Source organism: Nelumbo nucifera, chromosome 4 (assembly GCF_055504915.1).
Source record: "Nelumbo nucifera cultivar China Antique chromosome 4, China Antique-T2T, whole genome shotgun sequence".
NCBI classification, from domain to species: Eukaryota; Viridiplantae; Streptophyta; class Magnoliopsida; order Proteales; family Nelumbonaceae; genus Nelumbo; species Nelumbo nucifera.
This window is the reverse complement of record NC_142652.1, coordinates 16,213,483-16,229,691: the sequence shown is the minus strand read 5'-3', so window position 1 is coordinate 16,229,691 and position 16,209 is coordinate 16,213,483. Positions and strand designations below refer to the sequence as shown.

At 38.1% G+C, this 16,209-nt stretch overlaps 2 protein-coding genes across 4 annotated transcripts; both read right to left on the bottom strand.

Annotated features, from left to right (window-relative positions):
- Positions 1–230: 230 nt before the first annotated feature.
- Positions 231–8,752, bottom strand: LOC104586781 (mucin-like protein). The gene is made up of 3 exons (XM_010244126.3): positions 7,601–8,752; positions 1,200–1,389; positions 231–721 (listed from the first exon to the last, which is right to left on the bottom strand). Exons 1-3 carry the CDS (start codon positions 8,149–8,151, stop codon positions 509–511), a joined length of 954 nt encoding a protein of 317 aa, XP_010242428.1. The 5' UTR covers positions 8,152–8,752; the 3' UTR covers positions 231–508.
- Positions 8,753–9,156: 404 nt separating this feature from the next.
- Positions 9,157–16,209, bottom strand: LOC104586779 (microtubule-associated protein RP/EB family member 1B). Of its 3 annotated transcripts, none has more exons than XM_010244125.3 (8): positions 15,596–16,209; positions 14,243–14,311; positions 14,074–14,160; positions 12,430–12,536; positions 12,160–12,299; positions 11,989–12,065; positions 11,122–11,235; positions 9,157–9,589 (listed from the first exon to the last, which is right to left on the bottom strand). In XM_010244125.3, the coding sequence occupies exons 1-8, from the start codon at positions 15,710–15,712 to the stop codon at positions 9,431–9,433; spliced, it is 870 nt and encodes a 289-aa protein (XP_010242427.1). In that variant the 5' UTR covers positions 15,713–16,209; the 3' UTR covers positions 9,157–9,430. The 3 variants fall into 3 exon arrangements, with proteins under 3 accessions (XP_010242427.1, XP_088760017.1, XP_088760018.1); XM_088903891.1 differs by having other exon boundaries at positions 9,157–9,552; positions 15,596–16,090; XM_088903892.1 differs by lacking the exon at positions 9,157–9,589 and adding an exon at positions 9,607–10,101 and having other exon boundaries at positions 15,596–15,792.

Sequence of the window (16,209 nt, the reverse complement as noted above, 5' to 3'; positions counted from 1 at the left end):
AAGGGCGGATAGAAATTGAACAGAGATTTGTTTAATTTAATGTGGCAACTTTTGTTAGTTTTTTCATGTGTCCTTGTTATATTTAATGATTTATTGTATAGAATTGAAGTTTGAATTTACAATGGATTTGGCACTAAACAGAATGGAATGGCAAAACAGGATTCATGTAGCCAACCCCATATGGTTGGGGCAAGACTTAGATGATCATGATAATGTCAAACAAGTTCTCATGCTATCAAGTATACACTAAAAAAGGTATCACAGTTGTCAGATGAGTACAAGAGAAATTGCGGAAGAAAATTAGAAGCAATGAAATAACTACAGGAGATTAAAACAACTATTGAAAATAAGACCCAAATTGATATGAGATATACGGACATTACTTGAATTGTGATTTATGACAACTTAAATCATATTTCTCTTCTATCAGCGGTACAAATGTAAGCAGATTTTTCATAAACAATAAATACTTGTTGAGAATTAAAAGATGGATATATTGAAGATATTATTATCTGCCTTTGAAACGAGTGAGACTGCCGCTGGCGCCTGCTGGTGTCTTCTCCTCCTTGAAAGGTTGGGTAGATGCATCACATAGACTGGGCAACCTTGGAACGCTACCCTTCCCTTTCTTTGCATTTGGTCCTAATTCCTCTATCATGTATTTCCACCCATCAATAGGTCTCCTCCGGCTAAATATGTGAGATTTGATAAAACTGGCAATCTGCACCCAAAATGATGGACATGGATCACATGCCAAATAAGTGAAGACGAAGATGAAATGGTCTCAAGGCCAAATTCTCATTAAAAGTACACTTGTATGCTCACTTTTTTAGTTTTCCCTCCATAAATCAGACATGATTCTTGGATGGGCCACAAACAGTACAACACAACACATTGGAGAAACCACAAAACTTAGTTGCTTTGTCACATAACTTGAAAAGCTGGAAAATAGATAATGTTTCAATGAGGAAATAAAAATCCACTAATGAGATGGTTAGGATCACTGGGTTAATATGATGTAATTGCATATGGTTAAAGGAACAACAGACAGGGCTATGACCCAGCAATAACTGTTCTGGACCAATGAATTTGGTGCACAATTATAGTGCTGTGGATATTGGTTGTCTTTTACATAAATCACTAGCCATTGATTATGTATTACTGAAAAACAAAGTACAACAGCACATATTGTGGCATACCTGAAATTTGCTAAATGCAATTCGACGCTCAAATTCTTGAAGGAGGATGTCTTCTTCCCTGTGTGACATCTCCCAGATATTCCCCTCCTGAGATTTAGATGTCGTTTCCCAACCATCCGGCTTGGTTTTGAACTCAGAAGTACTTGGGATCTTTGAGTTGTCTACGTCATTGTTAGCAAGGTCAAAAATCCTGCATTTAGTGGAGAAATTAGCATAATTTCATTTGAGATGCTACCACTATTAAACTGACAAAAAAATGCTACCTCTATTAAGTAGCACAATCGAGATTACAAAATTATATAGTAATCTCAAAAATTGAGCTATTTGACATCAAAGCCAAATGGTTTATGTTGAGTTGGGCCGATTTCTAGTTATTGGGCCAAGTTATTTATTTCTTATTTTTAAGTTGTTAAGTTAGGAAGTTGTTGGGCTTTAGGCCCATTAGTTTATGTTTTAAAGTTGTAACTGTTCAGCTACTTAAGTAGCCACCCTACTAAGGGCATTCTTGTAATCTCTTATTCTTTTAAGTTGAGTATATAATACAAAGAGAGGTTGGCGGTCAGAACTAATTCAATTCTGGTTGACATCCAACTCCTTTTCTTCTCTACTGCTAAAACTCTTCACCTTCTTCTTTCTCTTCACAAGGAATTTATTAAAACTACAATCAGTGATTTCTACTTGGTATCAGAGCAGGCCGAAGGTTCATTGAGCTGTTCTATCATGCAGCCCTAGATCGGACAACTACATGGTGATTTAAGAGGTTAATCGAAGATCTCAGGTAAGCCCAGTTTTTGGATTTTTTGGTGGATCTGTTTGTCCTGTAGCTGGTCTAGGGCTTCCATCAAAATCAGGAGAAACTGGAGAAAGGGGGAAAGTCCTGTTTCTGTTGCACTCTTCAATTTTGACCTAGGAAGTGGCGCCCTAATTTTTTAGGGTTCCTTGGAGTTTTTTGAGGGGGGCGGTTCAAGTCCTACCTGTTTTGGAGGTTTCTGGAGAGAGCGGTTGCCTCCACTTTCTTCTCTCGTCTTGCAGAAAATGAATCTTTTGTAGGAGGACCATCTAGGGCACTAGAAGGGTGTCGTTGGTACCAAAAGTGATTTATTTGATATTCTTGCATATTACAGTAACCTTCTACCCCTTTTTTGATAATTATGGAGGGTAACGGAGTTGAAAACAAGCCCAGGAGTGAAATGAGACTAGTGAGAGGAGGTGTCGGAGACCTTTTCGGGGCTGGAACCATTGTTACAATTAAGTTGGATGGTTCAAATTACTTAGAATGGTCACAATCTGCAAAGATGGCCATTGGTACTCGTGGGAAGTTAGGGTATATCACTGGTGAAGAAGTGAAACCCGAATAGACTCGAAAACAAGAAGGGAAATGCTCATATGGCAGTCACTGGTGACATACCAGCCCCTCCCACTGTAGCTACTCTAGAGTCTATTGCAGCTGCTGTAGTGAGGGCCAAACTTGAGAGATATGTGCAGTTCCTAAATTAGCGGGATACAGTCAGTTCTAATTCAGTAATAGGTGAACAGCCACGTACAAGTGGTTTTGGTGGAATACACTCTACTTCCTTTACTTATACATGTAGTTCACATGCCACTGCAAATTATGTTTCTACTACAGGTAAGGAGGGGCCCCCTTGGATTATAGATTCTGGAGCCTTAGAGCACATGACCCATAGTTCTACTATCTTTTCCTCTTACCAACTCTGTTTTGGTAGAGACAGAGTCTCCACAACTAATGGATCTCATGTTCCCATTGCTGGGAAGGGGTCTGTCAAGATTAATGCTTCCATTTCCCTTTCCTCTGTCCTTCATGTTCCCAGATTGAGTACTAACTTGTTATCTATTTGTAGTTTGACTAAGAACCTGAACTTTCAGTAATTTTTTTCTCTTGGCCATTATATTTTGCAGGATTTGGATTCAAAGAGGACGATTGGGAGTGGTTGTGAAGTGAATGGAATCTACCTCCTGGATGTGCTTCCTCCTCATCAGGATCATCATGGCAGCAGGGATAGTGAGTCAGGGTCTATGAGTCAGATTAAGCTTTGGAATAATCGTTTAGGTTATCTGCCTTTTTCTTCTTTGAGTTTCTTATTTCCAAAGCTTTTTGAGTCTGTTAATTTGTCAAGTCTGGAGTGTGAAGCTTGTCAACTTGGAAAACATTGTAGACATTCCTTTAAAGCTAGTAATAAAAGATGTTCATCTCCTTTTGATGTTATTCATTCTAATGTGTACCTTATCATGTTCCTTCTATGGGTGGTTATCGATATTTTCTCTTATTTGTGGATGATTTTTCTCGATATTCTTGGATTTACTTAATGAGATCCTGAGATGAGGTACCATCCTTGGTAAGGCAATTTCATCAGATGGTGCTAACGTAGTTTGGGATACGAATAAAGGTGTTCAGATCAGACAATGCCAGGGAATATTTTAAAAAACATCTTGCTTCGTATCTGTTAGAATATGGTGTTGTCCATCAGAGCAGTTGTTCCTACAGTCCACAGCAGAATGGTGATGCAGTAAGGAAGAACAAGCACATTGTTGAGATTGCAGAAGCATGATGATCACATCTACAGTTCCAATTCGTTTTTGGGGTGATGCAGTTCTCACAGCAGTCTTTTTGATTAACAGGGTGCCCTCCCGTATACTTGGATTCAGCACCCCATTTAGTATCCTTTTTCCTGAGGGGGAGATGTTCCATGTTCGTCTCAGAGTGTTTGGGTGTGTTTGCTTTGCATAAATTCTTGGTCCTCATCGTTCAAAGCTTGATCCGAAGGCAAAGAAGTGTGTCTTCCTTGGATATGCAGAAAATCAGAAAGGGTACTGCTACTATGATCCAGTCTCTGGGAGTTGGTATGTTACTATGGATGTCACCTTTTTTGAGTCCACATCCTTCTTCTCGAAGAAACCTTCTTAGGGGGAGTGTTTTGGGGAAGTGAGTGAGCAGTCTATCCCTCTTCCGGTTCTAGTTCCTGTTTCCACTCCTGTGTCTGATCCTCCTATGTCACCTACCTTACCACCTCCCTTGCGTCTTGCTTCTCAGCGTTACTCATGACAGAGACTTCATAGGGAGGTTGATTCCATTATAGCAAAACTTACATCACTTCCTATCGGTTCCTTGGAGACTCCAGATTCAGTTGGCATGGATTCAAGTATTCCTCTTGATCCCTCTACTATTTCAGTTCCCATTGAGTCTACTAATCCCATTACAAATAACCTGGACCTTCCTATTGCTCTTAGAAAAAGGGAAGAGAAAGTGTACTGCTCATTCTATTTCACAGTATTTATCCTACAGTGGACTTTCTCCTTCTTACTGTGCTTTCTTTTCCTCTCTTGACTATGTGTCTATACCCAAGGATGTCAGTGAGGCTCTCTCCAAACCTGAGTGGAAGACAGCTATGCAGGAAGAGATGGAAGCCTTAATTAAGAATCAAACATGGGAGATTGTGGATCTACCTGAGGGCAAGGAAACTGTTGGATGCAAATGGGTTTACACTGTCAAATATAAGGCAAATGGAAGTATAGAAAGGTATAAGGCCAGACTTGTTGCAAAAGGGTACACACAGACCTATGGCATTGATTACTTAGAGACCTTTGCACCAGTTGCAAAGATGACTTCTATTCGGATACTTTTTTCTCTTGCTGCCACATACTCTTGGCCCCTGTTTCAAGTTGATGTGAATAATGCTTTCCTAAATGGAGATCTACAAGAGGAAGTGTATATGGATCTTCCTGTTAGTTTCTACAGTGATGCTGAAAAGGGAAAGGTATGCAGACTTAAGAAGACACTTTATGGTTTAAAGCAGTCACCCAAAGCATGGTTTGACAGGTTCAAGAAGGCCTTGGTTGCTTTTGGCTACTCTCGGACTCAATTTGACCATACCTTGTTTCTGAAGCAGAGGGGATCCTTGGTGTCAGTCCTAATTGTTTATGTGGATGATATTGTTGTCACAGGGAATGACCTAAGTGAGATTCACAGTTTGAAGAAGAATCTACACAGGGAATTTGAAATTAAGGATCTTGGAGAGCTTAAGTACTTCTTGGGCATTGAAGTTGCAAGATCAAAACATGGAATCTTCATTTCTTAGAGGAAATATGTTCTGGATCTTCTACAAGAAACAGGAAAGATTGGAACAAAAGCAGTCAGTACCCCTATTGGTCAGAATCACAGAATTAATGCATCAGAAGGTGAGCTGGTAAAGGACATTGGGAGATATAAGAGACTTGTGGGGCGGCTGTTGTATTTGTGTATGACGAGACTAGACATCTCCTATGCAATGAGTGTGGTGAGTCAATTCATGCATGCCTCACGAGTCCAGCATTGGGAGGTTGTTGACAAGATTCTTGCTTATCTGAAGGGAAACCTAGGCAGAGACATACTATTTGTTGATCATGGACAGTTGAAGCTAGATGCTTATACATATGCTAATTGGGCAGGATGTCTTGATGACAGGAGATCTACTTCAAGAGTCTGCACCCTTGTTGGGGGTAACCTAGTCTCGTGGAAAAGTAAGAAACAAACAATGGTGGCAAGATCAAGTGCAGAAGCAGAATACAGGGCATGGCACATGGAGTTTCAGAACTTCTCTGGATCCATTCCTTGTTAGGAGAGATTGCTGTACAGGCAAAAGAACCTATGATGTTGAAATGTGATAATCAAGCAGCAATTAACATTGCCCATAACCCAGTTAAGCATGACCAGAAAAAGCACATTGAAGTGGATAGACACTTCATCAGAGAAAGGGTGACTTCTAGGGAAATTTGTCTCCCATACATTGCTTATGATCTGCAGCTTACTGATGTTCTCACAAAAGGTGTTGCAAGAAATAAGCTGGAGCATGATCTACGTAAGTTGGGAATGTGTGACATTTACTCCCAACTTGAGGGGGAGTGTTGAGTTGGGCTGATTTCTAGTTATTGGGCCCAATTATTTATTTTTTATTTTTACGTTGTTGGGCTTTAGGCCCATTAGTTTATGTTTTTAAGTTGTAACTATTCAGCTACTTAAGTAGCCGCCCTACTAAGGGTATTCTTGTAATATCTTATTCTTTTAAGTTGAGTATATAATACAATGAGAGGTTGGCGGCTAGAACTAATTCAGTTCTGGTTGACATCCTACTCCTTTTCTTCTCCTCTTTTCTTCTCTACTCATTTTCTCCAGTATTAATGAATGCATAGCTGAGCACTTCATAGGCTTTGACATCCTCACAAAATTCAGAAGGGTTCAAATGGCATCATCAGTCTAACACTTTTGTATACGAAGAAACAATCTCTAATACATGAATCAGTTAGAACAAATACCATAACATATACGGCATTATTAGGTGGAAAAGAGAAATAAAGGATATGCATTTCCTGCACACTGTATTTGTGAAGGGCATGCACAGATGAACTCAGAGAAAGACATCATAGGTTCATGGTTATTTGGATAGCAACAGCACAGAGTTGCTGCTAAATTTTCTATTTTTCCAAAAAATACCATATCTCAATTAACTTTAAAGAAGCATCCAGTTTGTGAAACTGTATTTTGATGATCAAACCATATTGAAGGCATAAGTTATAATTGCCAATTAAAGCACACCTGAAGATCTAATCAAGTCTTTCTGGCATTTGATACGCAGAGGCATCACCATGGACTTTTGGAAGCTCAAAATGAAGACTTACACAAGCAACACGAAGAAAATTATACCAAATGTATGTTAGCTTCAGTCACACCAAAAGAATCGTTTAGCTCCTCAGTTCTTTTGCAAATGGAAGATAGGTACACCAAGTTTTTGATTGTCAACCTTGGCTGTCTGTATTTGGTCCCCTTCATTCCAAAAATTTTCCAAGGCTAGGGTCTTCTCTTTTATGCATTAATAAATAATTTGATTGTTGTTCCCGAACAAATAAATAAATAAATAGGCCACCCAGTATGCAGAAAAAAAATCATTCTAGGCTATTTGTAGTATAGTTATAGTCAATGCAACTTCTGCAGCTAAGATGGAAAAAGACACCAGAATATATGTAGCCAATTTGCAATGACAATGAACTCAAGAACGACCCAGATTTTATTTTAAATATATAAATGAGAGGAGTGCTACATTGTAATTTCATGTCTGATATATTCAAAAGTTCGGAAACTAGCCTAAGTCCAAGTTCAACATTTAGAAACCCACCGGTGGGTGCTAATACAATACTACGGCGTTTGTAATAGATGCAAAACTATACCTAATGGGCGAAAACCCTAATAACTAAAAGCCGGTGAACCACAGAACTAGCAGCAAAATTGCCATTTATTAATAGGAAATCTTGTTAATCAGTATCTATTTTCCCCTACTCAATAGGAAAGAAAAGAAAAAGGAAATTTCCAATTTTGTATAAAAATGAGGAAAAAAGAGCAAAGAAGAATATACTCAGAGCAGCTATCAAGCAATCTCTCGATATCATCAGCACCGCCGCCTCCAGAGGAGAATGAACCCGCCAACTTGGCCTCCTCCCGCTTCTCGATCTCTTTCATCCACAACCCGGCGTGAATCTTCTGCTTTTTCAACCTGTAATCTTTCTTCATATTCTCCACGTTGTAAAGAGAGCTCTCTTTCTGCTGCTGCTGGTGGATTGTCTTCGGAGCCCTTCTTCTCTCGTTCCAATTGTCGTTCATGTCCTCAACGAACGCCTTGGTTTCTGCGTCCACGTCCGACGGGAGGACCACAGTAGGGGTATCAGAAGAGGAAGAGAAGTTGACGTCGCTCTCCCAGGGATCCCTGTTGTGCTTGTTGGAGGATAATGTGGCGTCCTCAGGTAGCCAAGCCAATTCCCAGGCGTCGTTCCATTCGTCCTCGCCTTTGGATTTGGTTGTTATCGTTCTCAGATGGATACTTCCGGGATTGAGAATGGATTTCTCTGATGAGATAATGAGGTGCTGTAATGGAGTACTGGCCATGGAGAGGCGTCTCAGGGTCTGCATTTCTATTTCGTTCCTAGTCTCTCTCTCTCTCTCTCTGCTCGCTGGAAGAAAGCCCTCTTTAAGTCTTAACCCAAACGTTCGCCCTTCGTTAATTATCTATCAACTATGAGCTATGAACATGGGAGGACGGACAGGGTGTCCGGATCGAGCCCGGATCCTTACTGCAGTGCAGTGGGTAAACCCATAAACTCAACTCGGGGTCGGGGCTGTTGTACGTACCTTCTCCGTTGATTTACAAAGGGAGGGAGGTGCAAGTAAAAGGATCTTCTAGACATCTGATGGAGTTTGGGTGAGATCACACCTTGTATGCGTATCTTTCTTTGCTCCATTCTCCATCCATGATAGAACCCTAGACTAACAGAATATGATCTTTTTAAGTAGATCTTTCGACAGCCTGGTATCCCGATCTATTGTGGTTTATAAGGCTGTTAAACAAATGGTTTTAGACGCAAAAAGATGAATGAAGCTCCCTGATATTTGGCCATTTTAGACTTCCACGAGCTTTTTTTGGGGCACGGGGTCCGTCGTAACCAAACCGAAAAAAAAAAAAAATGAAAACAAATTTTGACCTTCCAAAGTCCAAACATTTATGAATGTAATTGCCTATAAGGATAGCTGCAGGCCTATGTTCAACTCCCCCCAGGATGGTGTACCGTGTATGTTGATTGATTGCATTATTGTGGCGAGCTACTCGACATTGTACATTTGATGCAAAAAACAAGAGAAAGATGTCTTTGCAATAACAGGAGATACAAAAATAGCAGAGCCACTAGCAAGTATTATTGTTATAGGTAATGGGCTAGTTCGGATTTAGAAAATAAATAAGTAATTCGATTATAAAAGTTTCGCCGCCAAACATCAACCCATTCTGCCATGACAGACAAAGGACTTCTCAGTTCTCAGCTTTTCACGCTGCTTCTGCTTGTCTAATTGCATTGACATTTTACTTCGAATCACAACTATGAGGCAATGGGAATGAACTTATTAAACATGGAAGCACAATGCTTTACCTTTACAACTGATGTTGCATTAGAAAATTGAGAATCTAATGTCACTGTAAGAGTTCATTATAAGCACATTTAGATCAATTTTAATCACGTTGCATACCACAATATCCAGTCTCTGTAAGAGTGTCAAGTCTCTAAGCTACTATTTTATGGTTATCAACATCACTAACCAAGCTACCATGGTTTAGTCGAAATTCTGCATTATTGATCAAGTAGCACACTAACACCGTCAGTGTAAGTTAAGGCAAGAGTGTGAGATATATATGTTCATTCTAAGAATCATCTTCTACTTCAGCTGCATCAAGATTGTTCTTTTTATCGGTTTCATCTGAATCAAGATTCATGGATCTGCTTATCAGCCCTTGAGCTTCTGTAAGAGCCGACTCCTTTGCATCTGCAGCATACAAGATCTTCTTTATTGTCATTGCCATCTGCATGAAGAATTAAACACCATATCATGGACCCAAGCCTTACAGCCACCAACACGTGCTGATTAGTATGGACCCAAGGCTTACTTTAATTGTAAGCACAAAAACCCAGACTGATGGTTAAATTCAACAAGAGAGTCAATTATAGGAGAATCCTATTTAAGGAGTCCGGATCTCCTGCCCACGTTTATTGCAGCCACACATGGAGAACATCTCAACCTCTGCGGAGATGTTCTCAATTCACGGGGGTAGTGTGTTGTGGGTAGACGTGGGCAAAATTCTTGTGGGCAGGAGATCCACAAGTACGCCAATAGCATGGACAAAAAAAAAATTGAGTTGGAATAGAAACCAATTTGTCCTTTTTTCTCCTTAAGGTTCCGAAACAATGATTTCTCCCTACAAAACCAGCTTGTGCCTATTGCTTCAATACAATGATGTTTCTCAAAAAAAGAAAAAAAAAAAAAAAAAGAAGTGGAATCGTACAGACATGCAGTGCATGGAAATTCTGGATGCCCCTACACCAATAGTAGTCAAGTACAATATTAGTTTTAGCAAGGATGCAAATATAGATGTAAAATGCCAATGCTTACCCATTTTCAACTGGTCAACAGTTCAATAAAAGTATAAAAGCCCTCACTTAGTATATTTTACTTAGCTTTAGATGCTTTTCATGTTAAAGTTTAGTCATAACAACCTCATATTATATAAAGAGCAATAAGATCAGGCTCACTTAGGTCTAGGGATACAAACGGATCGGATTTGAATCATGGTATATCCGAATCCGATCTAATACTATGAATGGCATATCCGATCCGATCAGATCTCATAAACACTGATTTGAATTTGAACCCGATGAGGAAGTCAGAGATATTCGGATCTGATCCAATCCAATTTATTTTTTTAAAAGAATTAATAAATTATTAAAGACAAATGAAATGTAACATTTTAAATAAAGAAAAAACAAAAAATACAAGTATCTTTTCAACTATTTTCATCTATATATACAGTTTTTTTATAAAAAAAAATAAATAATATAACAAATTTACAAAAATGCAATATAAATAACATATATATATAGGATCAAATAGAGGTGATCCAAATTCAATCCGGTCCATAGATCCGAAATGGGGATATCCGAATCCGACAAAATAGGATTGGGCTTCAGACCAATCCTATGTTTGGCTTGGTATCTGAATCAGATCATGATCTGATCCATTTGCCACCCTACTTAGGTCAAGTCACCAAAGTTCCTCACCCTATGTGGCTTGACATTTTCCAAGCTGAGTCAACCCAACAGTCATGTTGGATTACTTTAACTCCAGGCTAAACCCAACTTAAGTTGCAACACTGTTAATGAAATGATGTCTTTCTTTAATTGAAAAGAATAATAGAAGTACTTACTAGGTTAGGCTACTGCATATGCTTGAAATTTCATTATAAAATAGTTTACAGTTAGAGGAAAATGTTATAATGTATGTCATCATGAGCACCATTGGATTGTTTAGAACAAGTATGTTAGTAAAGAAACCACCTACCGGCAGGTTCTCCAACTCAGGATTTCGACAAAGGATTTCAATCTCCAGTAACTTTGAAAAGTAGAAATCTCTCTCTTTCTCCAAATGATCAACAGAAAGCTTGAGGTCCATGATCTGCACGCAAAAACATAAAACTACAATTTACTTTATCTCTCTCTCTCAATAAAAAAAGGAAGAAGAAGAAGAAATCATATAGTTACATTGTATGCTAACTGCTAAGAAAGATCAAAAAAGAAAAGCCAAGACCGGGCAATATCTTCCTTCACAATCTACTGGAATGAAAAAGAAATGAAATTCTAGTGGTCATCTGCAATATCTATATTTATTAATTTTGAGGAAAGGAAATCATTCTAACTAGCAAAAGAGTACTGAAGCTCAATAGTACAAGTTAAATGCTTAAAAAAATCCACAGTTCCAACTAAGACTAGTAAAGACTGACAATCCTAATACTAAGCAATCCTTGTGGTGTTATAAAAATTTCATATTGCAGTCAAGTAAAGGGGTTCTGCTACTTTTCGTTCTTATCATTGATTAATATGATCCACATAATGGTACAGACTGATGGTGGCTCAGTTGGTAGGATCTCCAACTTGTTGTGGCAGAGTCCTAGGATCAAATCCCACTGCCACCAGGATTGGGGGGGTTAAGGGGATGGGGGATGGATTACCCCCCATTGTGTAGCTCCATGAAAAAAACTGCTACAGTATGATCCACATAATGGTTGGTACTAGGATCCACTTGTAACTAAAGCCCAAGCAATGGTGGACATATGCAATAGATGATATGCTACAATGTTATGCCCCCATTACAGTTGAAATACAGCACACAAGAAGATATCCCCATTCAGCAGCCTACTAACACCAGTACCTGATCAGACAATTCCTGAATCTCACGAGCAGAATTAGCTACAGCTGGCACTGAACCACTTTTCCCTTGCTTAGGTCCTATGTGAATCAATGTGATTCAGATTAAGACAATGAGATCAGAATACAGCGCATCCATATGAAACATAACCATTGCATAGTGAAACATGCTGACCTGTCTTGGAACCTGTTCCATTGCCCAAGCCAGCATTATTAGCTAAGCTGTTTACTTGAAGAGATTTTGAAACTTTGTGAGAACCCTTGGGGTTGCGTTCCTTCCCACCCTTACATCTTCTTTCCACTGGATTATAATTCCTTAAGGAAATACTAAACGGTTAGGACCTTGGGAGATTTAAATATTGAAAAAAGGAGTTGGTAAAGATAAATAAAATAGAAGTATAGATACTGCAGAAAGATAATAAGACAAAGAAGATAAACTGCCTACTCATTCATAATGCCACCATTTACAGAGTCACAGTAACGTTTCAGCCATTGTAAAAACTCCAAGTTGTCCAAAGGTCGCCCTTTTACAAGTTTGTTGACTTCAATATGCTGTCATTTACACCAATTAATAATTGAAATAAAAGCATATATCCAGATGAAAATTCAAATTTTAAATACATAGTACAACCATATGCTTAAATGATCATTGCAAAACTCACCCCTTAGGCTTAGTTTGGAAGGAGTACAAATACAAATATGTACAGTGCAAAACCTTGTATTTTGTATATATTTGCACTGTACATATTTGTATTTGTACTCCTTCCAAACTGAGCCTTGGAAAAATTTGAGGAGTTGAGTCTTGGCTCTATTGCGCTGTCAAATTCCAGTTAACAAAATTTATAGGTGGGGAAGACAATTGTTACCAAAACCAAGATTTAAAAACATGAGCTTGTGAGTGCACAATTAGTAATAATCATCTAAACCAGGTTCTACGATTACATCACATTATAGCTTATTGTGATGACATCCACTGAAACATACTTGCCATTAGGCCAGATTATTCAGGCACATAAAGGTGTAAAAAGAGTATCTCAAGTGACCTTTCATCTCAAATTTATTATCCCTTGATTGAACCTCAGCTAAACATGACAATCTCAGCATATAAGAATGTAATACCAACCAAAAACTAAAATTAAGCAGAAAGGAGTCTAATTGACAAAGGCATAAACTAAAAAATATATAACCCACAGTTTGAAGAAAAATCAATATTTTTACCCCTGTAACAAGGAGAATCTATTTTTTCCAAATCTGCCATTCACATAGAACCAATATAAGGTTAGATTTATTGCCTATTTCTGTCCACAATCTGCCTTGACTTCAATTACAATTATCTCTTTGTTATTTTCCACCTTTCCTCCTAGAAGTACAAAATCCTTAATTTGAAGCTGGTTGTTTAACACTTCAGCCTATTTATCTGATTACCACTGGCCATTAATTCATATCATTAATGTGTTTATAAGTTTATGGTGACAACCTCAATTTATAGAAAGGGAAAATGCATACACCAATCATACATTAAAAATAATCCCAACCCGGGATGTCCTATGCCCAAAAATTGGCACAATCAGAATTGACCTAATGATCCACTGGAAAGGACTTCTTATAGACATTCAAATATTATTTGGATATTCATAATCATAATACCAGTTGACTTCATCATGGACCACAGTTGTAGTCTAAAAGACTGAGAGTATTAGTATTAATCATTTCTCTGAAGAAAATGAGACTAAATGAGGCTATTGGCTGATGGCTGTGAGGAATTCAAGGTTATGTACTTCCATTGGAGACACAAATAGGAAACACTTCATTCAGTTTTTACGACTAATATTTAGCAACACCGCAATAGGATCCTAACCTTGTATAGATGAATAATAACACTGAAATAAGTTCCATACACAAAAATCCAAATGGAACTTAATCTGGCAAAGCATAAAAAGGTCTGATATGGAAAATAAAATAAACATCAAATGGCATTACTAATAATATGTGCAACTTGAGATCCATCAAAAGGACTATCCTCACTCCAGATGGAGCTTGAGACTCAGCTGGAATCTCCTGTCAAATTAGAAGCAGATGACAAAATTACCTTCTCTATTTTTAGTTTGTTAAATACTTCTTGTAGAACCTTGTAATTCTGGATCATGTCATATTCAGTCCTGGCATCAAAATTCACCTAAAATAAACTGGGATAAGCATACTATATTTGCAATAAAAGATGCAGAACACAAAACTACAAATCACATGCAAGTTGATACCTTGTGCATTGGAACAACTCCTGGATGGGTCATGTCCATCATCTGACACTGAACAGCACCCGATGCAGCCTATTCACAATCAAAAAGGAAAAAAAAAAAAGAAGATAGAATCTGATGTGAGGAGAAAAACATTGGCAGAAACTATATAGAGTCTGATTTATCAAAAAAAAAAACTATATAGAATCTGCATCTTAGTCATTGATATTGAAGCATAATATATACATGTACATGTACATTTAGATGCTATGAAGATTTTATCTGTCTATAACATATAAAGCAGATACTTGCATTGGGTTCCGTGCAGATCATAAAGTTAAATCCAAATTCCATACATGGATGCATAATTAGCACTTGCTTGAACACATGTATAGTACATTCTCTTACACTAGTACTATATAAAGCATATATTTGCCTTGGGTTCTATGCAGGTGATAAAAGTTAAATCCAAATACCATATATCATATATGGTTAATACTTACTTGTGCATGTGCATAGTGCGCGCTCTTACACTAATTTATATATTAAAAAAGCAAATTTGAACTACATATAGGCAATTCAATACAGTTTTTCCGACCAGTCACTAACCCAGTCAGTTAGACCGATGACTCTGGTCACAATTCTGGTTTTGGTCAACATCTAACCCGCTTTACCACAAAAAGCCATGGACTTGGTCAGCAGTCATTACTGAGTCACCAGGTTTTGTATTGTTTTATTATTATTTTTTTTGAATACTTTTAATAGTCATGACATCACAGGTTGACCTGTAGACCCAGATGGTTGAACTGGTGACCTATTCAAAGGGAAAAGTGGTTCAGCCTTTGGGACAGGTTTTCTCTACATTTTTTATCAATGTTTTTTTTTTCTACATATGAAAGTATATTGTATTACATATAAAGGGGAAAGGGCAAAATGGCCATGAAGGGCATTCAATATAACCATAACATTTCATCAAGAATTATATTATTGATATATATAACAATGAACTTCGGATCCCTGTTCCTTAGACATGCATTAATGCACTCACTCAACAAAAAGCACGGAAACCCATGTTAAATTTCTCAAATTCAAACAACGAAGAATAATCGCAGATTACATGAGGGAGGAGAAAGCTCGAGAAAACGCTAATTGCGGTTCGCATGCGCTTCCCCCCACTCACATACAATTACAGAAAGATTCAATTTCCCCGCGAATCAGTTTCCCACTAAAAATTCAAAAATGTCAGTTCACCGAAGCAGTGGAGCAGAAGACAGGTTCATAAGTTGAAATAACATGAAAATCAAGCAATATAAAATACGGAAAAAAAAAACTTTGGAACTCCAAGGATATGAACAAATAATATATAGATATATGTACCTCCTCTACCCTGGAGAGATTGAGCTGAAGCGTGGCGTTAATCCAGGTAAGGATTTCATTCCGCCCTACAAAATACGCGCCATCCATCATCCCTATATTAGCTGCCGACATCGCCATTTCTCGTGTAAATTTTGCAGGCTTTAATTTCACAGAAAGAAAACGAAGAACAAAGTCCTCGACCAACCAAATAGCAAGAACTTAACTTCGACGAACCAAAGGAAAGACAAAGAAAATCAATGAGAAGAAACGTAAAGAACCAAAACAAATGAGTGGACAAAGAGGGAAGGCTGTTCAAATGCTTGAAAGTTTTATTTGGAAACAACAGAAAATGAAAATGAACAACTGAGGCTAGTCATTAGGATTTGGGCCGATTTTGAGAGGCAAAGAAGCAGAGAAGGGGGTTTGCAGGGAGAGAGAAGGAATGGATCTGTTAGAGTTAGAGTGGAGTGTGGTGGTGTTTAATTAATGGACTCCGAAAGCGATGAAAGTAGTGGCGAGAAAATAATAAAGCGATGAAAAAGGCTAAAAGCTGGCATTGGCGATAGAGCGATTGATGGCCGATGCAATAATAACCCAATGAACACCCGGGATTTTACCAAAAAAATGAACACCCG

Excerpts from the sequence above, each read along its gene's own strand:
- LOC104586779 (XM_088903892.1), bottom strand. The coding sequence starts at position 15,712 with ATGGCGATGTCGGCAGCTAATATAGGGATGATGGATGGCGCGTATTTT. Across the intron at positions 14,312-15,595 it reads ATCTCTCCAGGGTAGAGGAG|GCTGCATCGGGTGCTGTTCA; the intron begins GTACATATATCT and ends GATTGTGAATAG. Across the intron at positions 10,102-11,121 it reads CTGAGTTGGAGAACCTGCCG|GGGCATCCAGAATTTCCATG; the intron begins GTAGGTGGTTTC and ends CTATTGGTGTAG.
- LOC104586781 (XM_010244126.3), bottom strand. The coding sequence starts at position 8,151 with ATGCAGACCCTGAGACGCCTCTCCATGGCCAGTACTCCATTACAGCAC. Across the intron at positions 1,390-7,600 it reads TTGCTTGATAGCTGCTCTGA|GATTTTTGACCTTGCTAACA; the intron begins GTATATTCTTCT and ends CACTAAATGCAG. Across the intron at positions 722-1,199 it reads TTGCATTTAGCAAATTTCAG|ATTGCCAGTTTTATCAAATC; the intron begins GTATGCCACAAT and ends TTTTGGGTGCAG.